The sequence below is a fragment of a genome, unplaced genomic scaffold (assembly GCF_019419815.1).
Source record: "Pyrus x bretschneideri cultivar Hongxiangsu unplaced genomic scaffold, Pyrus_bretschneideri_v1 Contig8, whole genome shotgun sequence".
Taxonomy (NCBI): domain Eukaryota; kingdom Viridiplantae; phylum Streptophyta; class Magnoliopsida; order Rosales; family Rosaceae; genus Pyrus; species Pyrus x bretschneideri.
In genome coordinates, this window is record NW_025999820.1 from 3,119,481 (window position 1) to 3,136,416 (window position 16,936).

The window sequence follows — 16,936 nt, forward strand, 5'->3', positions numbered from 1 at the left end:
ATTTTCATAAAAATATTTAAAAAAAAAAGAAATTTTTTTAAGTTTAAGCTGAAATCGACATATATTGTTAATATTTGTGACACATATGTTAACTATAAAAAAAATTTCTTATATTTTGTCCAAACTAATGTTTGACATCCAAAAGTTTCATTTTAAATTTTCATTATTTCCATCGAAAGTAAATGATATCGATATCGATATTTAAATATCCGTCGGTATTTCTACAAATTCGCATATTGATATGTTCATTGATACTGATACTTTAAACACTGAGTGTTACTTAGTACTGTTTAATTGTATTTCTCTTGATAAGTAAGACCTTGCAGTGGTCGAAAATTGAGTGTGATACAGTAATATAAAAATTAAACTCTTAAACCATAATCGCACTTACTTAAATCATTACGGTCTCCTAATATTTGTTTTAATTTATAAATAAAAAAATTATAAATTTAAATATCGTAAAAAGATAAGTTCAAATATTAATTTATTCTCCGACTGGTTAGTAGTATAAAAACAACTTAAATGCATTTAAGGTGGTAAACAACAGTTTTGGTAACATTTGGTTGCATGGACACCAGCTGTCCATCAAAATAGAACAACTAGCTTTTGGTTTCGGGATGCAGTTAAGAAGATTTGTCTTTGGTGATGAGCCGAACGTTAATACATGGCTAAGACAAGTCGAAACCACAGGACATGCAATTGTTTCAGTTTTATTGCGACTTTTGTCTTTTAAGTAACTGCGGATGCACAACACACGCTTGGCTTTCCAGAAATTTATCGAAGGATTTGGATGCTAGTTGTTTTGGATAAGATCAAAATTGGTCACTCGTTGGTTGAGCCTTTTAGTCATGTTATTTTTAGGTAGGTTTAAAAGTGCGAAATTACTACGATTTGCTGATTGTTAGCTAGCTCTTTAATCAAGGACTCACTAATTGTTCAAGTGCGTTTTAGACGTTACTGCATAATTAGTATTTATTTAAAAGAAAGAGATAGTTTTGAGGCCAATCTTGAGGTATATTATATATAACAAGGAAGGTTCAAAAACACGTAATTGCTATGATACACTGATTGTTAGATAATGTAATTAACGGTTCAGAGTTATTGACGCACAACGATTGTGATTAATCTCTCTCTAATAAAACAAGATGTTTAGAGGCCATGCTTGGATAATCTTGAATGTTTTGGAGGCATATGAAGCAAACTCGAAACCCTATTAAATCATAAAAGAGAAGGGTGGCAAAAAGGAGGTTAGTGAAGAAGGGATCTGAGTGGTCTAGGTTAGAGGGTGTGGAGGGTCACGTCGCCAAACATGTTTTAACATGCAACCATACGAAACAGTCCGTGCCAATTGCCAATGGTGATGGATAAAACTCAAACATGAAACCCTAGCGGACTATTTGTGGGTAAAAGACAAGAATACCCCTAACTGGTGCTGTTACGCAAAACGACAGAGGCTTGATAAATTTGTGAAGTGACATCAATGCCCTCACAGATTTTTGTCTTTTTACTTTTTAACTCACAAATTAATCATTTAGATTTTGTGTGAAATGAATTTGAAGTGTTTAGAGTGAAGATAAATATAGGAAAATAAATGAGGGAGGCTTCATTTATTTATTTAATGAGATTGTGGATGTTTTGAATTAAATAGATTTGGAATAAGGAATTAAAGTAAACATGAAACTTTAACATACTAGTAATGGTTTTTTATTTTTTTAAAGGGGACTAGCTGGTGGCTTTGTTGTCCAATCTTTCGAAAACCGAGAAAACTCATTGAAATATTTCAACCTCCCCCTCTCCATCATCGTGTGATTGACCTAATTGTTTGGTTAGTACGTTTATGGTACAACAAGTTGTCTAAGGTAACATGTTAACACCTTTAGTTTGACGATAAAATTTAGGTGAGACCATCAAATATTCATTATGTACATTCATAATCTTGACCTAATTGTTTGGTTATGGAGATACGGTTATTTAGCTGTTTAAGAATGGTATATATATATATTTTATAAATGTATAGTAACGCCTTAACAGTCTCAACCTTTACGGAAAAATTCATGTGAGGCTAATTAATTAACAACAACACAGGGGTGGCAGATAAGGTTCTCTGAATCAAGGAAAAGTCTTATCTTTTGTTATTATTTCATCGAATTTATATAGAATTGTTTTCGAAACCATTTCTTCCCCATTGGTACTCCACAACTGTAAATGTAAGCTGATTACAAAACAAGTTCCATGCATGCATGAATGCCTATTCATTTCTGAAGGTGCATAAATGAACTGCACACATATAACATTTGAATTTGCATCAAGTACTAGTGTGGATTCTTGTCATATATATATATATATATATATATATATGACAAATGATGACTAGTTATGAGGCCCATTTCACATCGAATCTTAACAATTCGAACCGTCTAATTTTTAAGTATCCATTCATAGATCACTCTTGCCAAAAAATCAAATCAATCCGAATTCATTTGATTGTCATGATGAAATTTCAATATTTTTTAGAATATAATGTTCGTCAATGTCATTGAACTCAATTATATGTCTCAAGCATTTCTATTTGGTTAATATCTTGTAGAGATGATCTAGAAAGTGCAACTTGAAAAATAAATAGTTCGAGTTGAAATTCGATATGGAGTGGTTCCCACAACTAGTCTTTATTTTTACCCAAAAAAAAAATTCTTTAAGATAAAATGCCCGTACATATATATATATATATATATATATATTGTTGAAAAGTCTAGTGGGTATTGAATGCCCACATAGAAACTGCAGACTTTGGATGGGTTTTCAATGCCCGTGCAGTTAATCTTGACTTGGGAGATAAAGGAAGTTATATTGTCAAAGATGTATGCTTGGAGTTGCTCTATAAATAGAGCACTCCGTATGCTTTGAATAGATAGCAAAAAAGAAAGAAAGAGAGGAAGAGGAGAGGAGAGAATACATAGAGTTATCTTTGTACTCCTATTATTTCAAATTATAATGAAAGCATCATTGCTACCCGAGGACGTACTCCAGTCACACTGACTGTAGAGGAACCTCGTAAATTTTGTGTCTTGTTTTATTATTCCACTGTACACACATCGTCGATTTTACAACACGTTATCAGCACGAAAAGCTCTCATGTTAGTGGAAAGCACAACGCCATAAATCCGATGAAGCACTATCCACCTCTCACCTCCGTCATCTAAAATCTCACAGAATAAAAGGTATGTCCATTTTTCGTCTCTCCCACTGCGCCAGAAGCGCCCCACCAAATTCCGGTGAGAATTGAAATTTACGACCTGAAGTCGTCACGAGATGAGAAAACTCGTACTTGACAACTGGTTTCCAGAGATCCAGAAGAATCTCATCAGACTTGGAAACCCAGATCACGTTGTTTTCAACGAATCTTGAGAACTCCCATGAATACTTGGTTGTTTGAGATGGTGATGGCAAGAATGAATCCACACAGGCCTCCCTCTCTTGTGCCTCTGTCAACCCCACTGTCATCTATGTCTCTGTAGGGAAGTTCTTGCTTAACGATGACATGTTCCCTGGGTCATGCAAGAACAACGCCAGTCTCTTGTAGCCTTTTGGATTGAATTGAATTTGGGCAACTTCCATAACTACCCAGCTGGCCCTGCGTTTTGAGACTAGCAGAGACAGAGAAAGAAGAAAAAAAGGGATGTTGACTGCAACATAAGAAAAATATATATATAAAAAATGATTTGAATAGTGCATGACACCATTTGGTCAAAATCATTTAAATGGTTTCTGTTGGTGCATGGCACCATGTTGCAGAAATCAGAAAAGTAACAATAGTAAACTTTGAATAAGTACTGACAAAAGAAAGAAAAATAATAAATAAAAGGAGATATGATACTTCTTGTTATTTATGTGAATTGGTGTTGGTTTAAAACCCTTTCACAAGTTCTATTTCCTTTAAAACAATTTATTTATCATGGACGGTTTTACCGCCTACTGCTTTAAGTTTTGATTTATGTGAATGGTGCTGAATTAAAGCCCTTGTCACAAGCTTTATTTACTTAAATGCAATTTATTCATTATGGCTGGAATTACCGCATATTGCTTTAATTTATTTATTGTACTTCTTTTTGTTACGATGAGTACATACTGGACCCGAAGTTCCTTGATCAGATCAGAATCTGCAGTTTCTTGATCCTCATCATATAAAAATGATTGGACCTGAAGTTCCATCAAATAAAAAGATCGGGCATAAAGTCCCTTGATCCTCAAGATTAGGACATAAAGTTCCTTGATAAGTATCTTAAGTTTGAAGTGCCGCAGTGCCTCAACTTAATTGCAATAAAAGCCATAAGAGTCTCGGTCTGTAAGACTATTAAATAAGGATCAGAAGTTCCTTATGTCCATACTCAAAAATGGTTTAGCAGAAGCATTTATTAAGCGGATGAAATAGATTACCCGCGCTCTGCTCACGAAAATAAAATTGCCCGTTTTTACATGGGTACATGTCATTTTACATGATGCATTATTGATTTGGTTGAGACCTGTTGACAACCATCAATACTTCTCAGTACAACTCGTGTTTGGGAACCAGCCAAACATTATATATTTACGAGTTTTTGGTTGTGTTATCTATGTGCCTATTGCACTGCCACAACATACTGAAATGAAGCATCATTGCGGATTAGGCATTGATGTTAAACATCATCTATCATTCAATATTTAAAACCCTTGACTGGGGATACATTTACCGCGTGGTTTGCGGACTGTCATTTTGATAAGACAGTTTTCCTGCCGTTAGGGGGAGAAAATAACTTTGTTTCAGATGAACGATGAGCAAATATCATTCCAGAAGAATGATGAGAAAAAACCGTTCCATAAGAACGAAGAGAATTTGTCGTATTTTGATTCATGAAGCAATTAATATACAAACAAAGTGAGAATAATTGAATGATGCAACGATATGCAAATCAAATGCCAGATGCATTTAATGATGCAACGAAAGTGATAAAATCACATATGCTTGCTGCAAATGTGCCTACAAGAATTAATGTCCCTATTGGACAAAATAATATGGCAGCAAATGATTTATCTGTTGCACGCCTGAAGCGTGGCAGATCCTCAAACTCAAAAGGTTTAGTCCTTCAAAAGAAGAAGAATATGGCACTACTAAATCTATTGCATTCCCGAAGCATAACTGTCGCATGCCAGACGCATGACAGTTGCCGCAAGGATACTTGTCCCGGAAAGATCAATCCGCGGATATGGGAATATTGATGTCTCATGCATGAAGCATGACAGACGTATAAGTTCCAATGACTTAACTCCCGAAGTGGAGATTAAAATCCAAGCTCTATAACGCTCAAGAGGAGGTTATGATCCGTGTTCTCTAAATTATAACTATCCTGGAAGAGATAGTGTAATGCCCTTGAAGAGGCAATGGATATCCCAAAAGAAATGAAAAGCTTTTATGCATGCGCATGTACATGAGAATATGGGATTACAAATTGATGATAACCAATGGTAATTTTGGTTCTTACAAATAGCTACTAAATTCATCAATGAGCTGTGGTGATATTGAGTCCCGTTCTTTTTCCATCAACAAAATTATGGGCAAAAAAAAAAAAAATGGAAATAGGCAATTCCATTACAATTTTGTAAGAACGTGGAAAAATAGACCTATATACTTGGATACAATACAAATAGCCAAAAGATGTTGAACCTAGAAGGTTACATATGGGCATTTGTAATACTGTGAAATACATTCACATGATATGACACAAGGTTGTAAAAGAGTTCATATGAATGGAGAATTATATACAAAGGGTTATGAGTCACCCACATCATATCTCCATGAGTAAATCCCTCAAATATACATGGAAGCAAATTGCTCTGTATAAATTCTAAAGGAAAATGTGTCATGAAATGTAGAAAATCCCTGAAGGATTCAAATTGCTTGAAGAAAACCCCATAAGGGTAAAGCATAAAATATGTACTCAATACCAATGGATGGTATAAATTGCCTTAGTGAGTATTTTCATTATGGTATTGTTACAACATACTAAAATCTCTTGCAAGAAGTTGATGATATTAAATTGGGACTCCTGAAGAGTCAAGAAAGATTATAAAGTGTTGAGAGAAATATTGTCTCGAACTGCAGAATCGAACAATATGCCAACACGAATCTTATCCATGATGTTTATGACATTAAAGAATCATATGGATTGAAGATTATGAGTTGAATACTCAAATGATTTAGACACTAAGAATAATCATTTATCTTCGCGAGGGTAAAGATAAATTGATATTTGGTCCAGAAGTACCACATCTTAGTGAAATATATGCTTTATTGTATTTAACACAATACACTGAATGAAATAAAGTTTATATATTAATATCTCCGAGAAATTACATACACATGAGTTAAAACAAACAAACAGAAGGGAACCTTCACAAAGGTTACTCATGTGAAGCCTCAGTACTCGGAAGTACCCCAGAAGGGGAAAACACCAGAAGTTGATTATTTGGAGTCTCAATACTTGGTGGAACTCCAGACAGCTATGACAATGGATGTCTTTGGAATAAAGACTCGAACCCCCGATTGTCATTTTAAGTCCGACCTTCGGATTCTAGCAGCTGGTCGAGCTTTCTTTTCATGCTCGTAGAGTAATTATTTGAAAGCATGTGTAACACTCTATTCTCATGCTTGAGCCCTCTAATCTCTTGTCTAAGACTTGCCACCTCAGCCATTAATGATTCAACTTGGTGAGTTCGAGCAAGTAGACGCTGGCCCATATTGGATACAGAGCCCGCACATTGAACACTGAGAGCCAATGAGTCTTGAACGGCCGCCTCATCAGACCGGTTTGAAAGGATTCTGTTGTCCTTTGGAGTGAGAAGATTCCTGGCTACCACTGTAGCAGTTATGTTATTCTGCATCACAGAGTCCCCAACCGTAAGAGGACCATTAAAAGTTGAGAAGGACGGGCGCCAAATGTTATCCTGACGCTGCTCGTCTGTATCAATCCTGATACTCAAATCTAAACAAATGTTAGATGGGCAAGCCATTTTCAAAAATGATGAAGGAAGTTAGATAAAATCTCAGAAGTGCAAGAAAGGGAAATTTCTGCAGACAACAATTTTCTGAGTGTTACTGAACAAAATTGATATCTCTATAAAAGGAGGGACAACCGGACCACTTATTCAAAAATTGAAGAGACACCGATTTTCGAATCTCAAAAGCTGGATTTCCCTGCATGACGTCTGTCAACATTTCTCAGACGCAATCTCAGCTCTTGGATATCACGTGCAACTTTGTCAAAGATTTCTGATAAAGTTGAAAACGCGTGAATCTTACTGTTCTAATTACACCACAGTTGCTGACAAGAGTAAAGACACAGCTTTACTACCTGCTATTGGAAAATCAATATATATGTCAACCTTTGTCCTCCACGGCAAGGCAGAACTGAAAAATATCTAACTCTTCCTCATCTCCGAGAATGCATCTTTCACAAAGTATCTCGAAATACTTAGTTTTCTTCCTCTCTGAGAATACATCTACAAACAAGTCACACCAGAGTAAGAGTATCTCATATCATCAGGGACGAGAGCAAGAGTATCTCATATCATGTAATCTCCCTGTCCTTTCCTTTGTCCTTGTTCTTACCTGCCAAGACAAGGACAGAGAAAGCAATATGTCGGAACCTCCACTCAAACTTGCGCTGCCACCAAGAAGTGATGGTTCATTCAAATGCAAGGTTTGCATTCCACTCCTGTATCAGGGGACAAATACTACAAGAGAAGATGTCAAACCTGCATAAGGAAAATACCACTTCTGCAAGGGGAGCAACTAAGGCAAGTGAAAATGATATATTGAAGCATGTGGAGACAACCACAACAAACATGTCAGTTCATCCCCGACAAAGCCTAAGATCACTTGTCACATGAAGCTCCTCATGATCCAATTTCATTCAAGATCAAGCCTAGACGGCCTTTGAAGAAATCACAAGTCCGATTCAAGATCAAGTGTCCACCACCCTTGAATCAAATTCAGCTCCAGATAAAATAGGTAAATTCAGACCTTTGGAGGAAGTCTAGCAGAAAGGCCCTCCAACCCAGTTCAAGAACAAGTCTGTGGAAAGTTAACAACAAGTGAAACACCTCATTCGGCAACTATCATCGCTAAAAGACTAAAGCAACAGGATCAATGATCAGCTTAAATAATCAGGGGGAGATACTCATCAAGGGGGAGCATCCAAAAATAGATCAAGATCTTAACGAGGCAACTCATGTTGATATGTGGGCATCCAAGGGGGAGTGTTGAAAAGTCTAGTGGGTATTGAATGCCCACATAGAAACTGCAGACTTTGGATGGGTTTTCAATGCCCGTGCAGTTAATCTTGACTTGGGAGATAAAGGAAGTTATATTGTCAAAGATGTATGCTTGGAGTTGCTCTATAAATAGAGCACTCCGTATGCTTTGAATAGATAGCAAAAAAGAAAGAAAGAGAGGAAGAGGAGAGGAGAGAATACATAGAGTTATCTTTGTACTCCTATTATTTCAAATTATAATGAAAGCATCATTGCTACCCGAGGACGTACTCCAGTCACACTGACTGTAGAGGAACCTCGTAAATTTTGTGTCTTGTTTTATTATTCCACTGTACACACATCGTCGATTTTACAACATATATATATATATATATGTATTTACATATTCCAGTTCATTAATTTTCTTGAGGACTTTATTTTTAGCTAGTACTAGTACAGGTATCTCATTGACATATTTGATCAATTTATGTCAAAACAACAAAATACTAAAAGAGTATGTAGTTGATATTTCATATTTTAACAAAAAGATAAAAAGCAATTGAGGATTATAAATTCAGAATTTTCTTTAAATGGAAAATTAAGGATATTAGATATCATAACTGGTATTAAGACAGACAAATCATATCCTAATTAAATTGTAGTTAGTAGTCAAATCCTTCCTTTCCATCTCAGTAGTCAAATTCCTTCAAATTTTGGAATTGGTTTCCTATTTTCTTGTGGATCCCACCATGTTTTCATTTCAAAATGTTGAGTTAACACTGGAATAGTGGAATCCCTTCAATTGGGAATGGTTTTCTTTCATTTCATCCCAATCCCAATTGATAAACACGCTGCTAGTTCATTATAAAATGAGGAGGATTAGGGAGATTTTAGCAAATTAATTATGTGTTGCTAGTTCATTCTAAAATGAGGAGGATTAGGGAGATTTTAGCAAATTAATTATGTGTATCCACTTAAAATTCGAAAGTAAATATAAAATCTACTAATCTTAACATCCAGACAAAAAAAAATTTATATCATGCTTAATTAAATGACATGTATTGAAAAATAAGCGTTAACATCTTTTTTTTTTTTTTAAATTTGTCAGAGAGTCCAAAATATCTAGAGGTTTAAAACATGATGCAGATGATGTATTTGATTTTATTTTCATGTAAAAAAATAGTTGACAAAAAATTGGCAACATTTTTCCCTTTAAATAGTGATGGATAAGCTTGGGTAGCCTGTCTCAGAACTGGGAGTGTGTATGCGTTTGTTCTCTCCTCCTCCCCTGTTTCATCTCTCTCTCTCTCTCTCTCTCTCCAATAATTTGTTTTTTACTTGTCAAAGACCACTCCTTTTAAAAACCAGCTCCTTCTCTCTCAACTCAAACAGTAGAACAAACCCAACACAAGATGCGCCTCTCTTTCTCTCTCATCCAACTCTCTGAACCGCCTTCTTCTTCCTCCTCCTCTTCCTGCTCATGAACTCAACGCCTGCGGATTGGCGGAGGTGTCCGGAATGGATTTTGGGGTGATGGGTTTGGAGGGTTTGGTGGGTCCCGACGCCGGAGGAGGAGAGGCAGCGGAAAATGTTGGCGACGGATCTGGCTCCGCCTCCGCCAAGCAGCAAAGATCTTGGCCAGCGGAGGACGACTGGAGGGACTCAAAAATGCTGAAAAACGAAGACTTGAATTCCCCTAAGACAATGCCATTGCAGTACCAGGGGACTCCTCTGCTGAGATCTAATTCTCAACTGCTTCCTCCTCCAGCTGAGTCTCACAGGCAGGAGCAAATGCTGAGCTTTTCCAACAACAAATCAGAAAGCTTTCTCAGCAAAGATGGAGACTTTGCCTACTACCAGAGGAATCCCACTCCCATTCCCTCTCCTTACCCAAGGAATGCAGGCTCACCAGGTATTTATTTTATTTATTTATTTTTTTGGATGGTGGGTTGGTGGTCAATGTTGGACATGGATTTTATGAGATGGGGTTTGGGGAAATGTGAATGTGAAAGCAGACATTTCGTTTCAGGTACATTTTTGTGCAATTGATAGATGGGTTGTTGCTATAATTGTTGCCAGGGGAGTCTTTTCAATATGGCATTTTGTAGAAATTTTAGTTTTCAGGTCTTGTCATAGAAACAGCTCAAAGATTGATAGAAACCAAATGGGGAAAGAACAATAGGACTAGCAGAAGAGACTTGTTCGTACTCACTTTAATTTTTTTTTATTTTTAATTATAGTAAATCAGACAAATGCTTGATGCAAATGATTTTTGTTTCAGGTTATGGAAGCTTGAATCTGAGCATGCATGGGACTTTTACTGGGGCTAGAGGACCCTTCACTCCTTCTCAGTGGATTGAGCTGGAGCACCAGGCCTTGATCTACAAGTACATGACTTCAAATGTGCCTGTCCCTTCCAATCTGCTCATACCTATCAAGAAATCCCTCTACCCTTATGGCTTGTCTGGTCCTTCTAATCCCACCTCAAGTAAGCTCTGTCTATTGATGATCACGATATCTTGATTGGTCAAAATGTATCTGTATTGAAAACGATATCTTGATTGGTCAAAATCCATCCGTTTTGAAATTTAATTTGTGTGTTTTAAGTTCTTAAACTGCTGTTTGTTGGAAGCATGGAATTTCCAGTTTTTATGTAATGTTGTTAGAAGGTTTAGTCCAGGATAGTGTTTGCAATTAGAATGTAAATGCTGGGTTTGATTCAGAAATTGTGTTCTTCGTGTTTTACCCTTTTGTCTGATTTGTCTTTTGTTCTATGCATATGTATGTTTGGCGTTTTGATCTTGATATAGTAGCGTGGGGCACTTACCATCTGGGATTTTCTGGCAACAACGATCCTGAACCTGGGAGGTGTCGCCGAACAGATGGGAAGAAATGGCGTTGCTCGAGAGATGCTGTTCAAGATCAGAAGTATTGTGAAAGGCACATCAACAGGGGACGCCATCGTTCAAGAAAGCCTGTGGAAGGCCAGCCTGGCCAGGCCGTCTCTGGGACCAGTAATTCAAAGAGGGTACCTATGAATTCGTCAATGTCAACGTCAGTGATGCCAAGCAGTGGTGCATCCAGCAGCCTCACAACCGCGCAGCAGCAATTCAAAAGCTTGCAGCCTGCTGTTGCTGCCAATCCTTCTGTAGATGCCCTTGTCAACAGGTGAAAAATTAGAGCTTCCTTAACTGTTTTAGTTCTCATTAGGCCTTCTAGGCTTTATTATACGATTTCAATTTAAAACAACCTTTTTCCTTTACTTTATTTGTAGAACCCATCATTCCATCTCTACTTTGGTGAGAGTGACTACTCCTACTAGTTTGGATGCTTGAATTAGGACCTTTATCGTTGAAACTGTAATGTAAATATAATGGCTGTGCATATTTCTTAGAGTTGTTTCTGTTTCATTCTTCTACTTTACTTTATGCACTGTGTTGGGCGTATTCTAATCAATTAGATGGTGTGTTTTGCAGGATGCAGGGGCAACAGGGAGTTTCCGTGATGTCTGCCCCTACCCTTAAGCTGAAATCCAACAATTCTACTTATAACATTGGAAAACAAGAATTCCTAGTGGAAGAAGCCTCCCAAGCAGAGTTTGGACTTGTTTCTACTGATTCACTTCTCAACCCTTCACATAGGAACTCTTACATTTCTAAAGACTTTAGTGGTTCTTTCCTACACTTCGGTGATCAAGATACTCAAGACCATCATCCGCTTCGCCAGTTCATGGATGATTGGCCCAAAGACCAATCCTGTCACTCAGTCCCTACCTGGCCTGAAGAAGTAAAATCAGACTGGACTCAGCTATCAATGTCAATCCCTATGGCATCCTCAGAGTTCTCATCATCCTCTTCCTCGCCAAAGCATGAGAAACTTGCGCTCTCACCGCTGAGGCTATCCCGGGAGTTTGAGCCTGCCCAAATGAATTTGGGAATAAGCAAGGACATTAGCGAATCAAGCCAGAAGCAAACTAATTGGATACCTATCACTTGGGGAAATTCAATGGGGGGTCCCTTAGGAGAGGTCCTAACCAAAACCACCAGTGGTGGCAGCAAGATCTGCATTAATTCAAAATCCCCGCTTAGCCTCTTAAATGAAGGGTGGGATGGCAGCCCTCAGTTGGGATCTTCCCCAACTGGCGTCTTGCAGAAGTCAACTTTCTGTTCGCTTTCAAACAGCAGCTCAGGGAGCAGCCCGAGAGGAGGTGAGAACAAGAAGAGTAGTCTCGACGGGGCGAGTATTTATGATGACGTGCTAGGTTCAACCTTTGCAAGTTCCTCAGTTCCATCCCTGTAAAATTGTCAAAGCTACAAACTGAGGAGACAAGGCATGAACTTGGAGTAACCATTCGTGATCTTTTTAATTTCTCTCTTTTTCTTGTTCCTTATCCTTTTATTTGTTTTTTTTTTTATTGGGTTACAAACTAGAGACATATTGATCCTAATTTGCATAGGTATTAGCCAGTTTGGCTAGTGTGGATTTGTTGGTATCCATAATTTCTTCCTATATGAATGTTAAAGTAATTGATGCTTTGTTAGTATCTCACCTCATCTTATTGCTTTTTGGGTTCCATCTGTACCACAAAATATTTGAACATGGGACCTTAATAAATGCTCTTAACCACTTTAGCTACAGGCTCGATAATGCAATAGACAGATGATTGAAACCATTTAAGATTTGCATTATTGGTTAGGATAGGGGAGGGTATATCTTTTGCAGGATTGTGGAGTCGTACAATTCTAGTGAGGAGGATCTCTGTACAGAGACCCCAAAACAGTGGGGACAACGGCGAGTCAGTGATGGTTGTGAAGCTTCCATCATGATATTATAGGGATACCTTCCAAAACACATTTGATGATTGATCATTGAAGGGGTACCCTATAAGTATAGGGCATTTTTTTTCTTCTTTTTTTTTTTTTTTCTTTTTTTTTTTTTCCTTTCTGGTGGCATTGCGCTTTCAACTTTCTTCTCCGTCTGGTTTGGTTGATTTTGCAGTCGCACTGTTGCAGTGACTGATGTTATCAAATCAGAAAATGGGAAAATTAGGTTTGGGAGTTCCCTGGCTTTGAGACAAGGTGCACTCTTGTGGACTGTCAACCCAACATGCAGCACCTATGTTTGGTTACTTGGATATGGGCCCGGGAATACGAGTGTGGTGACCTACCACCACTGAGTCTGACCCTGATTTAGCACATGTTTGGCCCTAGCCTAGTCCGACCTGTTATGGTGGATAGGCTTAAAAGCCCGGATGCGGTCAAGGATTTCATGAAAATAATGTTGTGATGGGACCAGGCTAACTGCGGAGGACTGTTACGGGTTAAACTTGATTAATCCAAGTGGGTTTCTCTGATAGAGATATGTTTGGACGAGATACTTGAAAGTATAAAAAGTGAGCTCAAATTTTTTGTACTCAAAATTTTTATGGCGTCTATGTCTTATTTACTTGAGTAACATATGTATTTTTGATCTAATTTTTTTTTTTATAATGAAGATAAGTTTTAAATGAATGGCAAGATGTCAACGAATGATATATGTCACAGAAAGGTCATATAGGGTTTTAGGTGCAGAAGATTTGATCTCATAAAAAGACTCCTTAATATGAGTAGGTACAATGCATTACGACCGACTTGTTAGAAATGTACCACAATGCCTCATTTGTTAGATGATTGACTTGGGTTTGACTATTTCTTATCGGTGGGATATATTTACTTCATGAGTAATCTTTAACTTGGACAAAATGTAAAATTGGTCATCCATTTCTTCCTTCAAAATGCATTCAATATAGTGAATAATCTTAACTATGCTAATTTTATGTAACAAACCAGATCCAAAATATTTGATGAATGAAGTTGAAATGAGTAGATTATGAGAAAAACTAATTAAAAATAGTCATTTTATGAACCCATTGTTTATGTCTTTGTCATAGTCATATAGTTCATTTAAGTCCCTCTAGTTTAATTTTAATTATTATTCTTAGAATTTCTACTAAACTAAATACACATTCTATGAATGTGAGAGGACAACAAAATAATAAGAAGAGGGAGTGGTGATATAGTTTTAATTCTTTTTTATTTAACGCAACGTTGGGAAAGTAGAATCAAATTCAGAATCTTGAGTCCAGCAAGCAAATACTCTTAATTGAAAAGAGGTTTAATGCTCTTGCTACTCTATTGATTTAAAGGTAAGCAAAACATAATAACTTAAAGTTAAAAGAATGATTGTAACACCAAAAGGAACACACATATTTTTTCTGTCTCATGAAAAGAGGACAACTAATGGTGAATCACGGTTATCCATTCTTTCTGAGTTCAGAGGAGGTTGGCTAGAAATTGCATCATACTCGTGATTACGATCAAACGAATTCACAACTTACAAATTATCAAACCCAAAACCTCTTGTTATTTTCTTTCAAAAGTTGGTTTTCGCACTTTTTTACTCAGCCATTTGTCGAAATTGGATTTACAACTTATGCAGTTGGTAATATCTCGAAATTGATGTTCACCTAGTATCTTTACTTCCATGATTGATTCCCTATTGGTGCTAGCATATTTTCCAACATTGTGTTTTACTCATTTATTTTTCCCCTATAAAAAGTTCAGATCCTTTCACTATTTCACATATCTAAAATGTTAAATTGCACTTTAGTTTGTTTGACTGCTGGACTTGCCCAATTGGTGCATCATCATCATCATCAATCATCAAAGTGACAGCTTGCAATGAAATTCCACTCTCTACTGGCTTCAGTGCAACCAAAACTGTACGACACTGCATGTTATGCTTCTGGTTTTTCAGAGCTGCCACTTCTTGCCACCGTCTAAAAGTTACATCAATTCTAGGTTTCAATAATCTCTTTGTCCGAAAATTTTACTATGCTCGGATGATTTTTTACTGTTAGATATTAACGGCTTTTATAAAAGGATGTGCTATTCACACATTCATTTTTACTTCTCACACATCTTCTTTTACTTCTCACATTCCTTGTTAATTTATGTTCGTTGATCTTCTTCAATTCATCCGATCTGATGATTGAAAACTAAAAAAGTGTGAAAGAAGTAAAAAGAGACGTGGATATCACACCCCTTCATAAAATGAGTAAACCACGTTTTGTGTTCATAAAATGTAATGTGGACAAAAACTTGTACATATTTAAAATTTATTATTATGTCAAATTGTAACATTTCTTTCGTTTTCCACTACCAAGACATCATTCAAAAGTAAAAGCGTCTCTATAATTATTTAAATTTTATTCATATAAAAATTCATTGGATTTGAAGATCATTTAATCGTTAATATGAATTAAAGAAACTGATGGTTTCTCATTATTCAAAAGTAAAAGCGTCTTTATAATTATTTAAATTTTATCCATATATTAATTTACTGGATTTGAAGATCATTTAATCGTTAATATGAAACAAAGAAATTGATAGTTTATCTTGTGAATATTTCTTGTTACTATTAAAATTCCACCAATTCACATTCTAAGATTTGTTCCCGTCCCAGATTAAAACGGAAAACACTAAACTGATCAAATTAAAAACCCTAATTCATACTACCAAGATAAGCAATAAAATTAAAAAGAAAATGAAAATAAAGGAAGGCTCAGACACGCACAAACACTGTCATCAAGCAGCGAAAGCATACGCACAAAAATACGTATGCTCTCAGCTAATGGTTGGTCCATGTATGCTAACATACACTCAGAATCGAGAAATGTTTTCTTCTTCATCGCCTTCCCATCACAAAACTAATTTAACAAAAAATAATCATGTAAGTTTTTCTTTTAAGACATAATTGGCTGGAAAAGATAAATAAAAAAACGAAACATAATTAAGAGAATTGAAAATTAAGTGGAAAAACTATGAATTAAGCGAAATCATTGGTGACGGCGCCGCGCTGCAGAGCGTTGGGAAACTATAGACGAGAGGCGGCGGGGATGTGTGTTTCTGAATTCTGAATCCTGATTTTATGCGTGAAGTGAACAAGTGAAGCCCTAATATAGACAGTGTAAAATGACGGTACTATCCCTTGCTTTTACCATCTAACTGGGCTTATGAGCTCAGTTTATCCATGCAGGCCTCGAGTTCTAATGTGTATCAAGCCGAATTTTCGAGTGGATTGGACTGGATCAGAAATTATTAGGAGTGTTGTATGGGTTCAACTATACCAAGACCAAACCTATCTTAGCGGCTTTCTTTTTATTTTTTTTGGTAAAGAGAGGCTGTTTCTATATAATACAAAATTTTTTAAATACAACGAATAGAGTGAGAATGAATCGGTAGCAAACTCGTTATTTTCGAGATTCGAACTTAAGATATATCATTTACCAGTGAAGAGGAATACTACTAGACTGTAAATTCTTATTTTTCTTATGTGATGTATTTAAGGGAGATAAAAGTAGATATGTTGTAGTTGATCGATTTTGGGCAAATGGAGGATGAGACCAGATTTTCACAGGAAGTGGGAAAAAAGAGGAAACGGAAAATGGATGAGAGAAGAAAGAAAGACTGAGATGGTGTTCTTTACTGTTACGTTGAAATATTTCTAACATCAAGAGTAAAAAGAATGGAGTAGGATTCTTTTCCCTTTTATTTCCCTCCCCTCATACTTTCTATTTTGTCTTTCTCTATCTATAAAAAAAAAAACTAAT

At 36.4% G+C, this 16,936-nt stretch overlaps 1 protein-coding gene across 2 annotated transcripts; it reads left to right on the top strand.

The window, feature by feature from the left end:
• The first annotated feature begins 9,527 nt into the window (after positions 1-9,527).
• LOC103952675 (growth-regulating factor 1-like) lies at positions 9,528-12,829 on the top strand. Of its 2 annotated transcripts, none has more exons than XM_048575339.1 (4): positions 9,528-10,198; positions 10,568-10,774; positions 11,100-11,454; positions 11,763-12,829. In XM_048575339.1, exons 1-4 carry the CDS (start codon positions 9,805-9,807, stop codon positions 12,583-12,585), a joined length of 1,779 nt encoding a protein of 592 aa, XP_048431296.1. In that variant the 5' UTR covers positions 9,528-9,804; the 3' UTR covers positions 12,586-12,829. The 2 variants fall into 2 exon arrangements, with proteins under 2 accessions (XP_048431296.1, XP_009362603.2); XM_009364328.3 differs by having other exon boundaries at positions 9,529-10,198; positions 11,097-11,454.
• Positions 12,830-16,936: the final 4,107 nt, after the last annotated feature.

Coding starts and splice junctions, on each gene's coding strand:
- LOC103952675 (XM_009364328.3), top strand. CDS start 9,805: ATGGATTTTGGGGTGATGGGTTTGGAGGGTTTGGTGGGTCCCGACGCC. Junction 10,199..10,567: donor AAGGAATGCAGGCTCACCAG/GTATTTATTTTA, acceptor TTTTTGTTTCAG/GTTATGGAAGCTTGAATCTG. Junction 10,775..11,096: donor TCCTTCTAATCCCACCTCAA/GTAAGCTCTGTC, acceptor ATCTTGATATAG/TAGCGTGGGGCACTTACCAT.